Source organism: Myxine glutinosa, chromosome 13 (genome assembly GCF_964187855.1).
Source record: "Myxine glutinosa chromosome 13, kmMyxGlut1.1, whole genome shotgun sequence".
In the NCBI taxonomy this organism is placed as follows: Eukaryota; Metazoa; Chordata; class Myxini; order Myxiniformes; family Myxinidae; genus Myxine; species Myxine glutinosa.
In genome coordinates, this window is record NC_136273.1 from 42,765,989 (window position 1) to 42,778,842 (window position 12,854).

The 12,854-nt window shown below is 43.6% G+C and overlaps 1 protein-coding gene across 1 annotated transcript in view; it reads right to left on the reverse strand.

The window, feature by feature from the left end:
* LOC137438882 (noelin-3-like) overlaps positions 1-12,403 on the reverse strand; it is a 139,893-nt gene extending 127,490 nt beyond the window's left edge. Inside the window, exon 1 of the mRNA XM_078767367.1 lies at positions 12,176-12,403. Within this exon, the coding sequence (XP_078623493.1) occupies positions 12,176-12,316 (141 nt within the window). The 5' untranslated portion in view covers positions 12,317-12,403. The remainder of the gene's footprint in view (positions 1-12,175) is intronic.
* Between the last annotated feature and the right edge of the window lie 451 nt (positions 12,404-12,854).

Below are 12,854 nucleotides of genomic sequence, written 5' to 3' on the forward strand. Positions count from 1 at the left end.
TGATCCATTAATATCCTGACTGTAACCTTAGGCTGATCCCTTAATGTGATCCACCACTATTTTTAATGTAACTTTTAGGTCGATCCCTTTCAATTGACCCATTAATATCGAGACTGTAACCTTATGACTGATCCCTTTAAATGAGCCACCACATATTAACTAATGGTGTTGATGACGTTTCTTGAATTACAGGGATGCTGCCTGAGGTTTAAGCCATGTATTGCCATTTGATTTAACAGGGAAAAAAATCTACCTTTTGTATGTATTTGTAGCTTGGCCGAGATTAGAACAACCAATCACCTGGTATGATATTTAATAAGTAGATGAAAGTCAAAGAAGAGGAAATGTTGTGAAAATCCTTGATAATAGCAGTTTTAATCCAACCAGGAAAATCTATTATCAGAGGCCGGGCAGATGAACAGGGAGCACGTTCCACATCCATTGAGCGTATCTGAGGATCAGAGGGCGCTCTCGGTCGCTTCTCTTTTGCTCTGTGATGAGCACATCATGAGGGATAATCGCCTGGTGGATAAGGATGAACCGTGATGAATTGCTTTTTGGCATGCGCTCCATGACTGAATGAATCACTCATTTTGAACCCACAACAAAAAGTAATCTAACAAATCCGCTGGATGTCAACTGGGAGGAGCTGGAAGAGTTTCATGGATGGGGTGGCTGTGGGAAGAGTCTCAGAGGTTATCCCAGCGAATACATGAGCAAACTGAGATATTAATCCAATGGGATGTACAAAAGGCCAGAGCCAGACAAGAATTTGAACATCTTGGAGAATGGTGTACAAATGAAAAAACACCTTCCGAGGCACTTGACATGCACATGCTGGTGCAAGGACACAATATAGACAGCTTGGAGTCTTCTCTAAAGAACAGCAGCTTTGAGCTGAAGCCTCACTCGCAACATGCCAGTTGGGTTGTGTTTCAAAGTGGTAGCAGGTGGTAGCAGGTAACATTAAGGGGAGTGGTAACAGGTGCGATGAACCACAAGAGAAATTAAAACACAATGACAATGGAGATAGAGTTCAACCGTATTTAGGGGATGGTTGCCGAGGATGGGATGACAGCCAAAAGGGAACGTTGCCATTTTCCTTTTTTTAATCAACTTTTTAATTGCAATTTTTTAATTGCAATTTAATCAACTCACCCTTGTCACACACCTAACTTGTCCACAAGGTTTCATCCCAATCCATCCACAACATTTTGAAACATCATGCTACATGTCGTTTTTGGCCCTATCTCTGTATGGTGAAGAATCACCGAGAAAATGAAAAAAGTCCCATATCCGGATCCAGATCCGGATCTTAACCCAAATTTAATCAACTCACCCTTGTCACACACCTAACTTGTCCACAAGGTTTCATCCCAATCCATCCACAACATTTTGAAACATCATGCTATATGTCGTTTTTGGCCCTATCTCTGTATGGTGAAGAATCACCGAGAAAATGAAAAAAGTCCCATATCCGGATCCAGATCCGGATCTTAACCCAAATTTAATCAACTCACCCTTGTCACACACCTAACTTGTCCACAAGGTTTCATCCCAATCCATCCACAACATTTTTAAACATCATGCTACATGTCGTTTTTGGCCCTATCTCAATAGTAAAGAATCACCTACAAAATAAAAAAATTCTCATATCCAGATTCAGATCTTCACCCAAATCTAATCAAATCATCCGTGTCACACACCTAACATGTCCACCAATTTTCATGCGAATCCGTCCATAACCTTTTGAGTTATCCTGCTCTCAGACAACCAGACAGACAGACACAGGGGTGTGGAGGTACAGTCAGGTAACAACAGCTTCTTTTTTTTAAACTAAAGACTCAGGCAGGAGGAGGGGTGGGCATGGGGGAAGAGGGACGTGAGGAGCACTGCTATTTCATAGGTAGCATTGGAATGCCCATTCCAATCTTCCCAAAGGGTGTTGAAAGTGAATGACAAACTATGGACTGGATCGGTACCACGCAGACCGACACCACGCAGGTGTTTCATACAGGGCCCCCATCTGAAGGTTTTTATTTGAGCCAACTGTGTTTTATGACAATCCTGTAGCAACATGGTAATTATCCTTGGACAATTGCTCAGTTTCCAGAAGCCAATAATCCAAATATATTGATGCCTTCAGCCTTCAGCCTTCAGCCAGATTTACACCGACAAGATCGAACACACCAGTCCAGTGATCTTACCACAAGAACACCGTTTTATACTAGAGAGGATCAATGCACTGTTTTTAAAAACCCTATCCTGCTTATAATCAATACCACACAAATCTACTACTACATAAGAGAGATGTCTGTCTGTGTGTCGGCATTTTTCTCAGAGATGGCTGAACGGATCTTCATCAAACTTTCAGAGGTTCATCAGCGAGTGCCTGGGAGTGTTTAGGCAACAAAACAAAAAATTGAAAAAAAAAACTTCGTTTTTTTGGAGTAAAAAAAAAAATCGCTCGATAATGCCTACGCCTTTTAAAATGAATGACAGTTATATACAAGTACACATTCGCTTAAATAAATATAAAACAATCACCAGACATTTGAACACAAATAAATAAAACATTTCCGGAAGTGTACGAAGTGAGTAATACGGCTTCTTCTTCTTCCTGTTAGGCATCACACTTAACGCAGAAACGGGATGAACGCCACATTCACCAGCATATATTTAACGAAAAGGTGATGAACCCCCCTTCCTCCACTTCCTCTTCTACCTCTCCTGCCTCCCCCCATCCCCCCCCCCCCCACTCCCTTCCCCCCTCCCCCTCCTCCCCTTCCCCCACCCCTCCCCCCCATTTCCCCCCCTTACCCCTCTTCCCCATCCCTTCCCCCTCCCCTCCCCATCTCCTCCCCCTCCCCTCCCCATCCCTTCCCCCTCCCCTCCCCCTTCCCCTTCCCCACTTCCCCCCCTTTTCCCACCAAAACCCCCACCCCCCTTCCCCCTCCTATCCCCTCTCCCCCCCTCCCCCACCCAGCAACGCCGTGTCCTTTTGCTAGTCTACTATATAAGAGAGATGTCTGTCTGTCTGTCTGTGTGTCGCCATTTTTGTCAGAGTTGGTTGAACGGATCTTTGTCAAACTTTCAGAGGTTCATCAGTGAGTGCCTGGGAGTGTTTTTAGGAAAAGAAAAAAAAAGTATGAAAAAAAAATATCGTTTTTTTGGAGTTAAAAAAAAAATCGCTCGATCGTGCATAAGCCTTTTTAAATTAATGCCAGTTATATACAAGTGCACATTCGCATAAATAAATACAAAACAATCACCAGACATTTGAATACAAATAAATCAAACAATTCCAGAAGTGTGCAAATTTGGTAGTACGGCTTCTTCTTCCTGATCGGCATCACACTTTTTTTTTCTTTTTTTCTTTTTTTTGTATACTGAATCGAGGCTCGTAAAGAGCTAACATTTATTTCACAAACAAATCAACCAGACAAACAAAATATACAAAAAGAGGGAGCGGAAGACAAGATGGGGAGAGATGGGGAAGCACACAAACACAACATCCGAGAGCAGGGAGATGCGTGGAAGGGAGAGGGCCCGGGGGGAGGAGGCGTGGGAAGGGGGGGGGGGGGAGAAGTATAAAACACAAGAACACCAAGGACTTCCAGGACAGAAGTTGGTATTTAATTCCTGTTCCCTAATAGTTCCCTATTTAATCCCTAGTTAGTAATAAATCCCTGTTCTTCCTACCTTGCCTTCTTTCCTTTACATCCGCCTCGTTTTAGTGATCTCCCCATTGAATACCTGTGGCACGACTTGGCCAACGCCTAGGATCGGGTGTAGTACTGCTAATGGTTCGAGCCGTGGCTGCTAATCCGCTCGGCAAATAACATCTTGTCCGCGGTCTCGAACGAGGTTGCTCACCTGCCTCTCTGGAGGGAGCTGGGCAGCTTCAGGACTCACGTCGGTCAGTCGCAGACAAGGGGATTAATCCCCCTTGGTAAGGGGAAAAAGGGCCGACGGTGAGATCCGCAACAATATATATATATATATATATATATATATATATATATATATATATATATATATATATATATAACTGTAAGAAATAGTAGAAACTCCAAAGTACGAGCAGGGCGTCTCATTTGTATTGAATATATAATCGTTAGATTAAATAAGACGCGGACGTAGCTTCAGGACGTCGATCTTTAATTGTCGACAAGCTTTCGACCAACAAAGGTCTTTTTTCTGAGTCTACAAAAACAGCAGGCATATATATCAGTCAAGTATGTATGGTGATATGTGTGTGAGATGTGTGATGTGAGTAGAAAATGCATACAGAAGGAAGAGCCACGCCAAAGTTCACTCACCAGCCCCAAGTTCAACGGAAGTGACCGTTTGCGTTACAGTTAGGGTGCACGTGCATATTATACAAATATAGAGATATACATACATAAACACACAAGCATATATTCATATCCCATTTATATTCATATAATATATTTATATATTTATATAAATGACATATAAAGGTAGAATGAATGAATGAATGAATGAATGAATGAATGGGTTACGGTTAACAATTTGATTGGGTTGATGTGGGAACATGCTTTAGTCATCAAAATTTATGCCATGAGGGACTTTTGTCCGAAGTTTGTGTATCCAAAAGGACTCACGTTTCAGAATCGTGGTGTGTGATCGATTTGTGATTGATTCAATGGCAGAGATCTGAATGTCATTTATAGAGTGATCCGGTTGATTAAAGTGTATCGTGTAAGGTAGAGATTTGCCCTGACTGGTGTGGAAGTTATTGATTTCTGACCGGGTGTTATTAAATCGTGTGTAGAGTGTATTTTCAGTTTTTCCAACATATTGTTTGGTGCACTTTTGGCAAGTGATTAGGTATATGACCCATGTAGATTTGCAGTTCATATAGGAGGTGATGGGGAATTTTTGTCCAGTGCTAGAACTACAGAATTTGTTTCCTTCTAGTAAATGCTTGTGAATAAAATGCATTTGTTTGCTGTGCATTTATAGAAGCCAGGGATCCTAGTTTGTTTGTTGTGGGGCTGTGGGTGCTTTGCTTTTACCAAGAGGTCCCTGAGTGTCCGACCACGTCGAAATGATGTTAGTGGAGGTTGAGGAAATGTGGTGTCGAGTGTTTCTGATTGATGGAGGAGAGGAAGGGCCTTATTCAGAATACTTGGCAATTGGGATGAGGTAGCAGAGTAGGTGGTTACCAGTGGGACACGGTTAGTTGCAGGTTTGGGTTTGTAAGTCAGAAGGTCTGCTCTCGGTATGTGTTTTGCTCGGGTTATTGCTTCTTGCACAGAGTGAGGGTCATAGTTTCTTGCAATGAAGAGTGTTTCTAATTGGCAGAGAGAAGTTTCTTCTGGCATTTTTGTTGAGCAAATGCGTCTTACTCTGAGTGCTTGACTGTATGGTATGCTTGCAATACCTTCATCACATCACTCACGCTTCAAAATAACAGACTCGAAACAGAACTATACACCAAACCAACAGACACTCACTCTTACCTTCTCCCTTCTTCATCTCATCCTAAACATACAATTGCAAGCATACCATACAGTCAAGCACTCAGAGTAAGACGCATTTGCTCAACAAAAATGGCAGAAGAAACTTCTCTCTGCCAATTAGAAACACACTTCATTGCAATAAACTATGACCCTCACTCTGTGCAAGAAGCAATAACCCGAGCAAAACACATACCGAGAGCAGACCTTCTGACTTACAAACCCAAACCTGCAACTAACCGTGTCCCACTGGTAACCACCTACTCTGCTACCTCATCCCAATTGCCAAGTATTCTGAATAAGGCCCTTCCTCTCCTCCATCAATCAGAAACACTCGGCACCACATTTCGTCAACCTCCACTAACATCATTTCGACGTGGTCGGACACTCAGGGACCTCTTGGTAAAAGCAAAGCACCCACAGCCCCACAACAAAGAAACTAGGATCCCTGGCTTCTATAAATGCACAGCAAACAAATGCATTATTCACAAGCATTTACTAGAAGGAAACAAATTCTGTAGTTCTAGCACTGGACAAAAATTCCCCATCACCTCCTATATGAACTGCAAATCTACATGGGTCATATACCTAATCACTTGCCAAAAGTGCACCAAACAATATGTTGGAAAAACTGAAAATACACTCTACACACGATTTAATAACACCCGGTCAGAAATCAATAACTTCCACACCAGTCAGGGCAAATCTCTACCTTACACGATACACTTTAATCAACCGGATCACTCTATAAATGACATTCAGATCTCTGCCATTGAATCAATCACAAATCGATCACACACCACGATTCTGAAACGTGAGTCCTTTTGGATACACAAACTTCGGACAAAAGTCCCTCATGGCATAAATTTTGATGACTAAAGCATGTTCCCACATCAACCCAATCAAATTGTTAACCGTAACTCATTCATTCATTCATTCATTCTACCTTTATATGTCATTTATATAAATATATAAATATATTATATGAATATAAATGGGATATGAATATATGCTTGTGTGTTTATGTATGTATATCTCTATATTTGTATATGCACGTGCACCCTAACTGTAACGCAAACGGTCACTTCCGTTGAACTTGGGGCTGGTGAGTGAACTTTGGCGTGGCTCTTCCTTCTGTATGCATTTTCTACACACATCACACATCTCACACACATATCACCATACATACTTGACTGATATACATGCCTGCTGTTTTTGTAGACTCAGAAGAAGACCTTTGTTGGTCGAAAGCTTGTCGACAATTAAAGATCGACGTCCTGAAGCTACGTCCGCGTCTTATTTAATCTAACGATTATATATATATATATATATATATATATATATATATATATATATATACACACACATTTTAACTCAGACTCAGAAACATGAGCCACATTCACCCACCAGCATATATATGAACCCCCTTCCTCTCCTGTCTCCCCCTCCCTCCCCTCCCCTAGTCCCCTCCCCCCTCCCCTCCCCTCCTCCCCTCCTCTCCCCTCCTCCTCTCCCCTCCCCCCCTCCCCTCCACTTCTCCCCCTTCACTCCTCTCGACCCCTCCATCCCCCAACCCCCAGCCCCCCTCCCCTTCCCTCCCCCCCCTCCTCCCCTCTCCCGCCCGGCAACGCCGGGTACTTCTGCTAGTTAACTATAAATTAGAATGCAGTAATCACAACAAATAACAATTTTCATGGTGTTACAGAGATTCAGGGCTGGCAGGATGGCCTGGAGTTACTCAAACTCTCCTCGAAGTTAGCTCTTACACGAGCCTCGATCTTGTATACAAAAAAAAAAAAAATTGTCTAGCCTGGGTTTGAATCTCGACGCAGTTATTAACTGTCAGTCTGTCACCCTGGTGTTTCACAGACTTCATGAATCATCAATGTGTGTACCGTCCCTCGTTTGGACGTTAACCGGGCATCCCTTCTGCCGGCATTCGTTGGTGGACGTCAAAGATCCCACGGCGTCCAAATTACAAATTCCTGTCCTAACTACCGATGGGAAGGCAATGGCAAACCACCCAGTGTAACCGTTGCTCAGGAAGCTGCTTCGGTGGCACCGACACTCCATGAAGAGGTACATCAGAGAGAGAGAGAGAGATGCAAAGAGAGGGGTTGGGTAGGTCCATATTTGATCTGGATATTTGTTAAACACAAAAAGTTGCATATAACGTTGACATGCAATGTCAATCGTCTGGATCTTTCAACATCCTTGCTGTTTTATTTGACCAGAAATTAAATAATTATTCAATGTTCCACGTTCTCTGTGATCTCACTTGTCACCACCATCTCCATTTTCAGCACATGCGTTAAAGCACCAAACGCGATTTCTGGGGATTGGTTATTTTTAGTTTTTGTATTAAGACAAGGCTTGTGGAAGAGCTGGAACGCAAAACAGACCAGAAATTGTAGGAACTACGAAGAACAGTGGAAAATGGTGGAAAACACCAACAAGGTGGAGGGACGCAGCAGAGGGAGGAATTAGGATAAGGAAGAATGAGATCAAACAAGAGGGAGAGGAGGACACAAGAGGTGAACATGCTGGATACAAACTGCGACAGGGCAAGAAGAGGGGGCAGGAGAGGACAGGGGGACACAATAACCTGGATAAATGAGTGGAGGTGAGCAGTCGGCCTGGATTTGGGGAGTTAAAGAAGAAGAGGGTTACTGGCATACTGTGCGTGCCTTGTAGAAAACTGGGGAGGGAAAGGGCATGAAAAAGGGCAGGGGATTATGCAAGACCTGAAAGGAGGTGGTGGTCGAGGACAGAGAGGTCACCGACCTGTCTGTTATGCAAGATTATCAGTTCCAGGGAGTCCACTTCATCACAAGAGATTCCACTAATTTTGAGGGCCATGGTTTCCACGGCATTAAGAAGTTCAAGGTGAGAGGCAGGAGCGCCAGACAAAAAAAAGAGAGAGAAGTAAATTGGAAAATCCAAACTTTCTTGAATTTCCCAGTACTTTCTGGAGAGGCCACTTGGCATCTCCCTGGAGGCTTTGTGCAAGGACTAATTTGATCATAATCAAATTTCAATCATAATCAAAAAATTTGATCATAATCAGACCAAGTGATTATCGCCTTTCAAATTTTGAATTTTTTCACTTTAAACAAAAAGATCCCACATTGTAGTGATAACGGTATTGAATAGGCACATTTATCATCACCGGTTAGATAAACTGATTCGAAACTAGAACGGCACCCAGTAGAGAGCATACCTCCGCCTGGTTGGCCATATCACTCAATGGTGAAGAATCACTTTAAAAATTCTACTAGCCCGAGCCAGATCTTCACCAAAATTGAATCGAATCTTCCTTGTCACACACACAACCTGTCCAACAGGTTTCGTCCAAATCCGTGAATAACTGTTTGAGATATCCTGCTATGTATCGTTTTGGCCCTATCTCTCGACGGTGAAGAATCACATTAAAAATTAAATAATTCTCATATCCGAATCCATATTCAGATCTTCACCAAAGTCGAATCAATTCTTCCTTGTCATACACACAAATTGTCCAACAAGTTTAGTACAAATCCGTGCATAACTTTTTGAGATATCCCGTAATGTATCGTTTTGGCCCTATCTCTCGACGGTGAAGAATCACATTAAAAATTAAATAACTCTCATATCCGAATCCATTTTCAGATCTTCACCAAAATCGAATTGATTCCTCCTTGAAATACACACAAATTGTCCAAGAAGTATCGTCCAAATCCGCCCATAACCTTTTGAGATATCCTGCTATATGTTGGTTTTAGCCCTATTTCCCGATGGTAAAGAATCACTTAAAAATTAAATAATTCTCACATCCGAATCCATATTCAGATCTTCACCAAAATCGAATCGATTCTTCCTTGTCACACACACAACCTGCCCACAAAGCTTCGTCCAAATCCGTCCCTAACTTTGAGATATCCTGCTATGTATCGTTTTTGGCCCGATCTCCCAATGGTGAAAAATCACTTAAAAGATTCTAGTAACCAGATCCGGATCTTCACCAAAATCTAATCATTTCGTCCTCGTCACATTCGCTACATCTCTGCCAAATTTCGTCCGAATCTGTCCACAACTTTTTGAGATATTTTGTTCACAAAAAAAACAAAAAACGGCTAGACAGAAGTGAAAACATAACCTCAATCCACCTTTGGTGGCGGAGGTAAAGATTCAGGCCCTAAGGGTCACGTGGTTGTGAGAGATGGTGCAAATCAAGGGGTTTCACTTCGATTAAATGCCATCGCGTTGCCGTGCCAACCACCCTGAAGCTGTCACATTTCAGTGGAAACATTTAGCCGGCTGTCATATTTCGTGGCATTCGCCTGTGGATATTATAAATCTCATGGTACCTTGTACACATTTTACCGCAATACATTACATTGCTTGTTGGTGGGATTCCGACCAGAAGGGTTCCCGGGTCAGAGTGGAGTTCAATATTAAACGCGAAGACCTCGATAAATTCCAGCTTTCCAAGCACATTTAGCACCCTGTTGTCCTCTGGCTTTGCACGGTGACAAACCTCTCCTCGTTAAAATAATGACACATATCTGCAGCCTTAGCATTAGCATGGAAAAAGAGGTGCCAACTTATAAAGGAGACATTACATCACCGGACATCCGTTTATTAGCCTCAACAAGGAGTAACAAAGAGTATCAAGTAGTAACAAGGAGTATCAAGGAGTATCAAGTGGTAACAAGGAGTAACAAGGAGTATCAAGGAATAACAAGGAGTAACAAGGAGTATCAAGGAGTAACAAGGAGTATCAAGGAATATCAAGGAATAACAAGGAGTATCACCGAGTAACAAGGATTATCAAGGAATAACGAGGAGTAACAAGGAGTATCAAGGAGAGACAAGGAGTAACAAGGAGTAACAAGGAGTAACAAGGAGTATCAAGTAGTAACAAGGAGTATCAAGGAGTATCAAGGAGTATCAAGTGGTAACAAGGAGTAACAAGGAGTATCAAGGAATAACAAGGAGTAACAAGGAGTATCAAGGAATAACAAGGAGTATCAACGAGTAACAAGGAGTATCAAGGAATATCAAGGAATAACAAGGAGTATCAAGGAATAACGAGGAGTAACAAGGAGTATCAAGGAGAGACAAGGAGTATCAAGGAGAGACAAGGAGTAACACGGAGTATCAAGGAATAACAAGGAGTAACAAGGAGTATCAAGGAATAACAAGAAGTATCAAGGAGAGACAAGGAGTAACAAGGAGTATCAAGGAATAACAAGGAGTATCAAGGAGTAACAAGGAGTAACAAGGAATAACAAGGAGTAACAAGGAGTATCAATGAGAGACAAGGAGTAACAAGGAGTATCAAGGAGAGACAAGGAGTAACACGGAGTATCAAGGAGTAACAAGGAGTATCAAGGAGAGACAAGGAGTATCAAGGAGTAACAAGGAGTAACAAGGAGTATCAAGGAATAACAAGGAATAACAAGGAGTAACAAGGAGTATCAAGGAATAACAAGGAGTAACAAGGAGTATCAAGGAGAGACAAGGAGTAACAAGGAGTATCAAGGAGAGACAAGGAGTATCAAGGAGAGACAAGGAGTAACAAGGAGTATCAAGGCATAACATGGTGTAACAAGGAGAGACAAGGAGTATCAAGGAGTATCAAGGTTGTGGTGTAATGGTGTAATGTGGCAAGCAGGCAGAGAAGAACTCTCAAAGCCAATTGGCGTAATGTGCACAATGCAGACGATCTAATGCCCACAAGGTGATCCACACGTATATAACACACCTGCTGCTCTTGAAACGAGCAGACCATTGAGTGCTCCAACTCTAACCTGTGTCTCGGTGTCTGTGACTATGTTTATACACCGTGGGCAGAGAAATTCTAAATATTTCACTCCCAATTTACGGGTGCACGGGTACACCACTCCATGGCCCTGCTCTCGTCCCATAAATGATGCAGCCAACAGGCAGGTGCTGTGCACGCGACAAGAATTAACCAGAATATACACATCCTAATTTGTCGATTGGGGGGGGGGGGGGGGGGGGGTTGTTCGTACGGACGTCGATCGCTATCGCTACCGTGATTTCGGCGGACACAGGTAACATATAACTTAGGAAATCCCCTGTAGGATAGAAGCCTCCGTTGGTAGAACAGGAGAGATTGCCGGTGATTATATGCGCGTCCTGTATCGCGGTACACACTCCGCTATCGATCGTTATCTTCACTTCGTTAATTCATATTGCCGTTGACAGGTGGCCATAGCTCAGAGCTGGCGCCTTCGACCTGTCTGCTATGTGTTCGATTTCCGACCCCGCCGTAAATTGTACACCTGGTGCTTCGCTCGTCGAGTACATTCCCAGTGGGGACGTTAAGCCGGGTGTCCCATCTTCTAGCTGTCGCTCGTCATGGACGTTAAAGGTTACATGTCGGTACCTTTTGAAGTGAGTAGACCATCGTGTACCGGTGCATCCTCGCCAAATGTCATATGTTCTCCCTGGTTAGTACTGGGAAAGCAAAGGCAACCCCCCTACACTCCCTCCCGGTATTCGCTGCCTTCACGTTCGTTTAACTTTAATGACGTCAAAGCGATGTGATACACCTGCTGATCCCAAATCGCCGAGTTCGCACCGATCTTTAGAACCGCGATATCAGCGGAGGGCGCAACACCAAGGTCTTGGTATTGCGAGTGAAGTACACCAACCTCAAGGTACACGGGCGATATCCTCACCTGCCTGGCGATCAGCACAAGCACCGGAATCAGCACCAGCAAGGAAAGGCGCGAAGTCCGATGGGTTCTCGAATCCCCCGGGTGCATCGTGTCGGCGATTAGCGGTGCGCGCAAGGTCCACCAACCCGAAACATCCTCCATGAGATGGTGACCGCAGGTGCGACGTTCATCGCTCCGCGGCTGAGGGAACCCGGAGTCGCGCACCTGCTCACCTCGATGCGCGCGCCCGGCTCCGCCTCCAGCGCCGAACGCGCATCCACCACCGGGCACTTCCCTCCCACATTCCCTCCCACAGCCTGCGGAGGGTGCTGGGAATGGCCGTCGGGGTGGGATCGGTTTCGTGATCACGGCGATGCGTAGATGAGTGGGAATCCATCGCCCATCGGGATCGATTGAGTAAAACGCGATGAACGGGAATCGAGATGGGCGAAAAACATTCACGTGAGCACAGGTAAACATTCACGTGAGCACAGGTATTTTGGTCTTCAAAGGCGAACGGTCACATCACGGTGATGGTTTCAATAATATGATAAACAAATCATTGTCCTGTGATATTATGTTTAAAGGTATCCCGACTCCTGAAATCATCAAAAGTTCATGTACCTCAGAGTGCTTATACCAATACACATATACCATATGAGCTAATTCGAGTACTCTGCTGTTACCCTAAATGTATCGG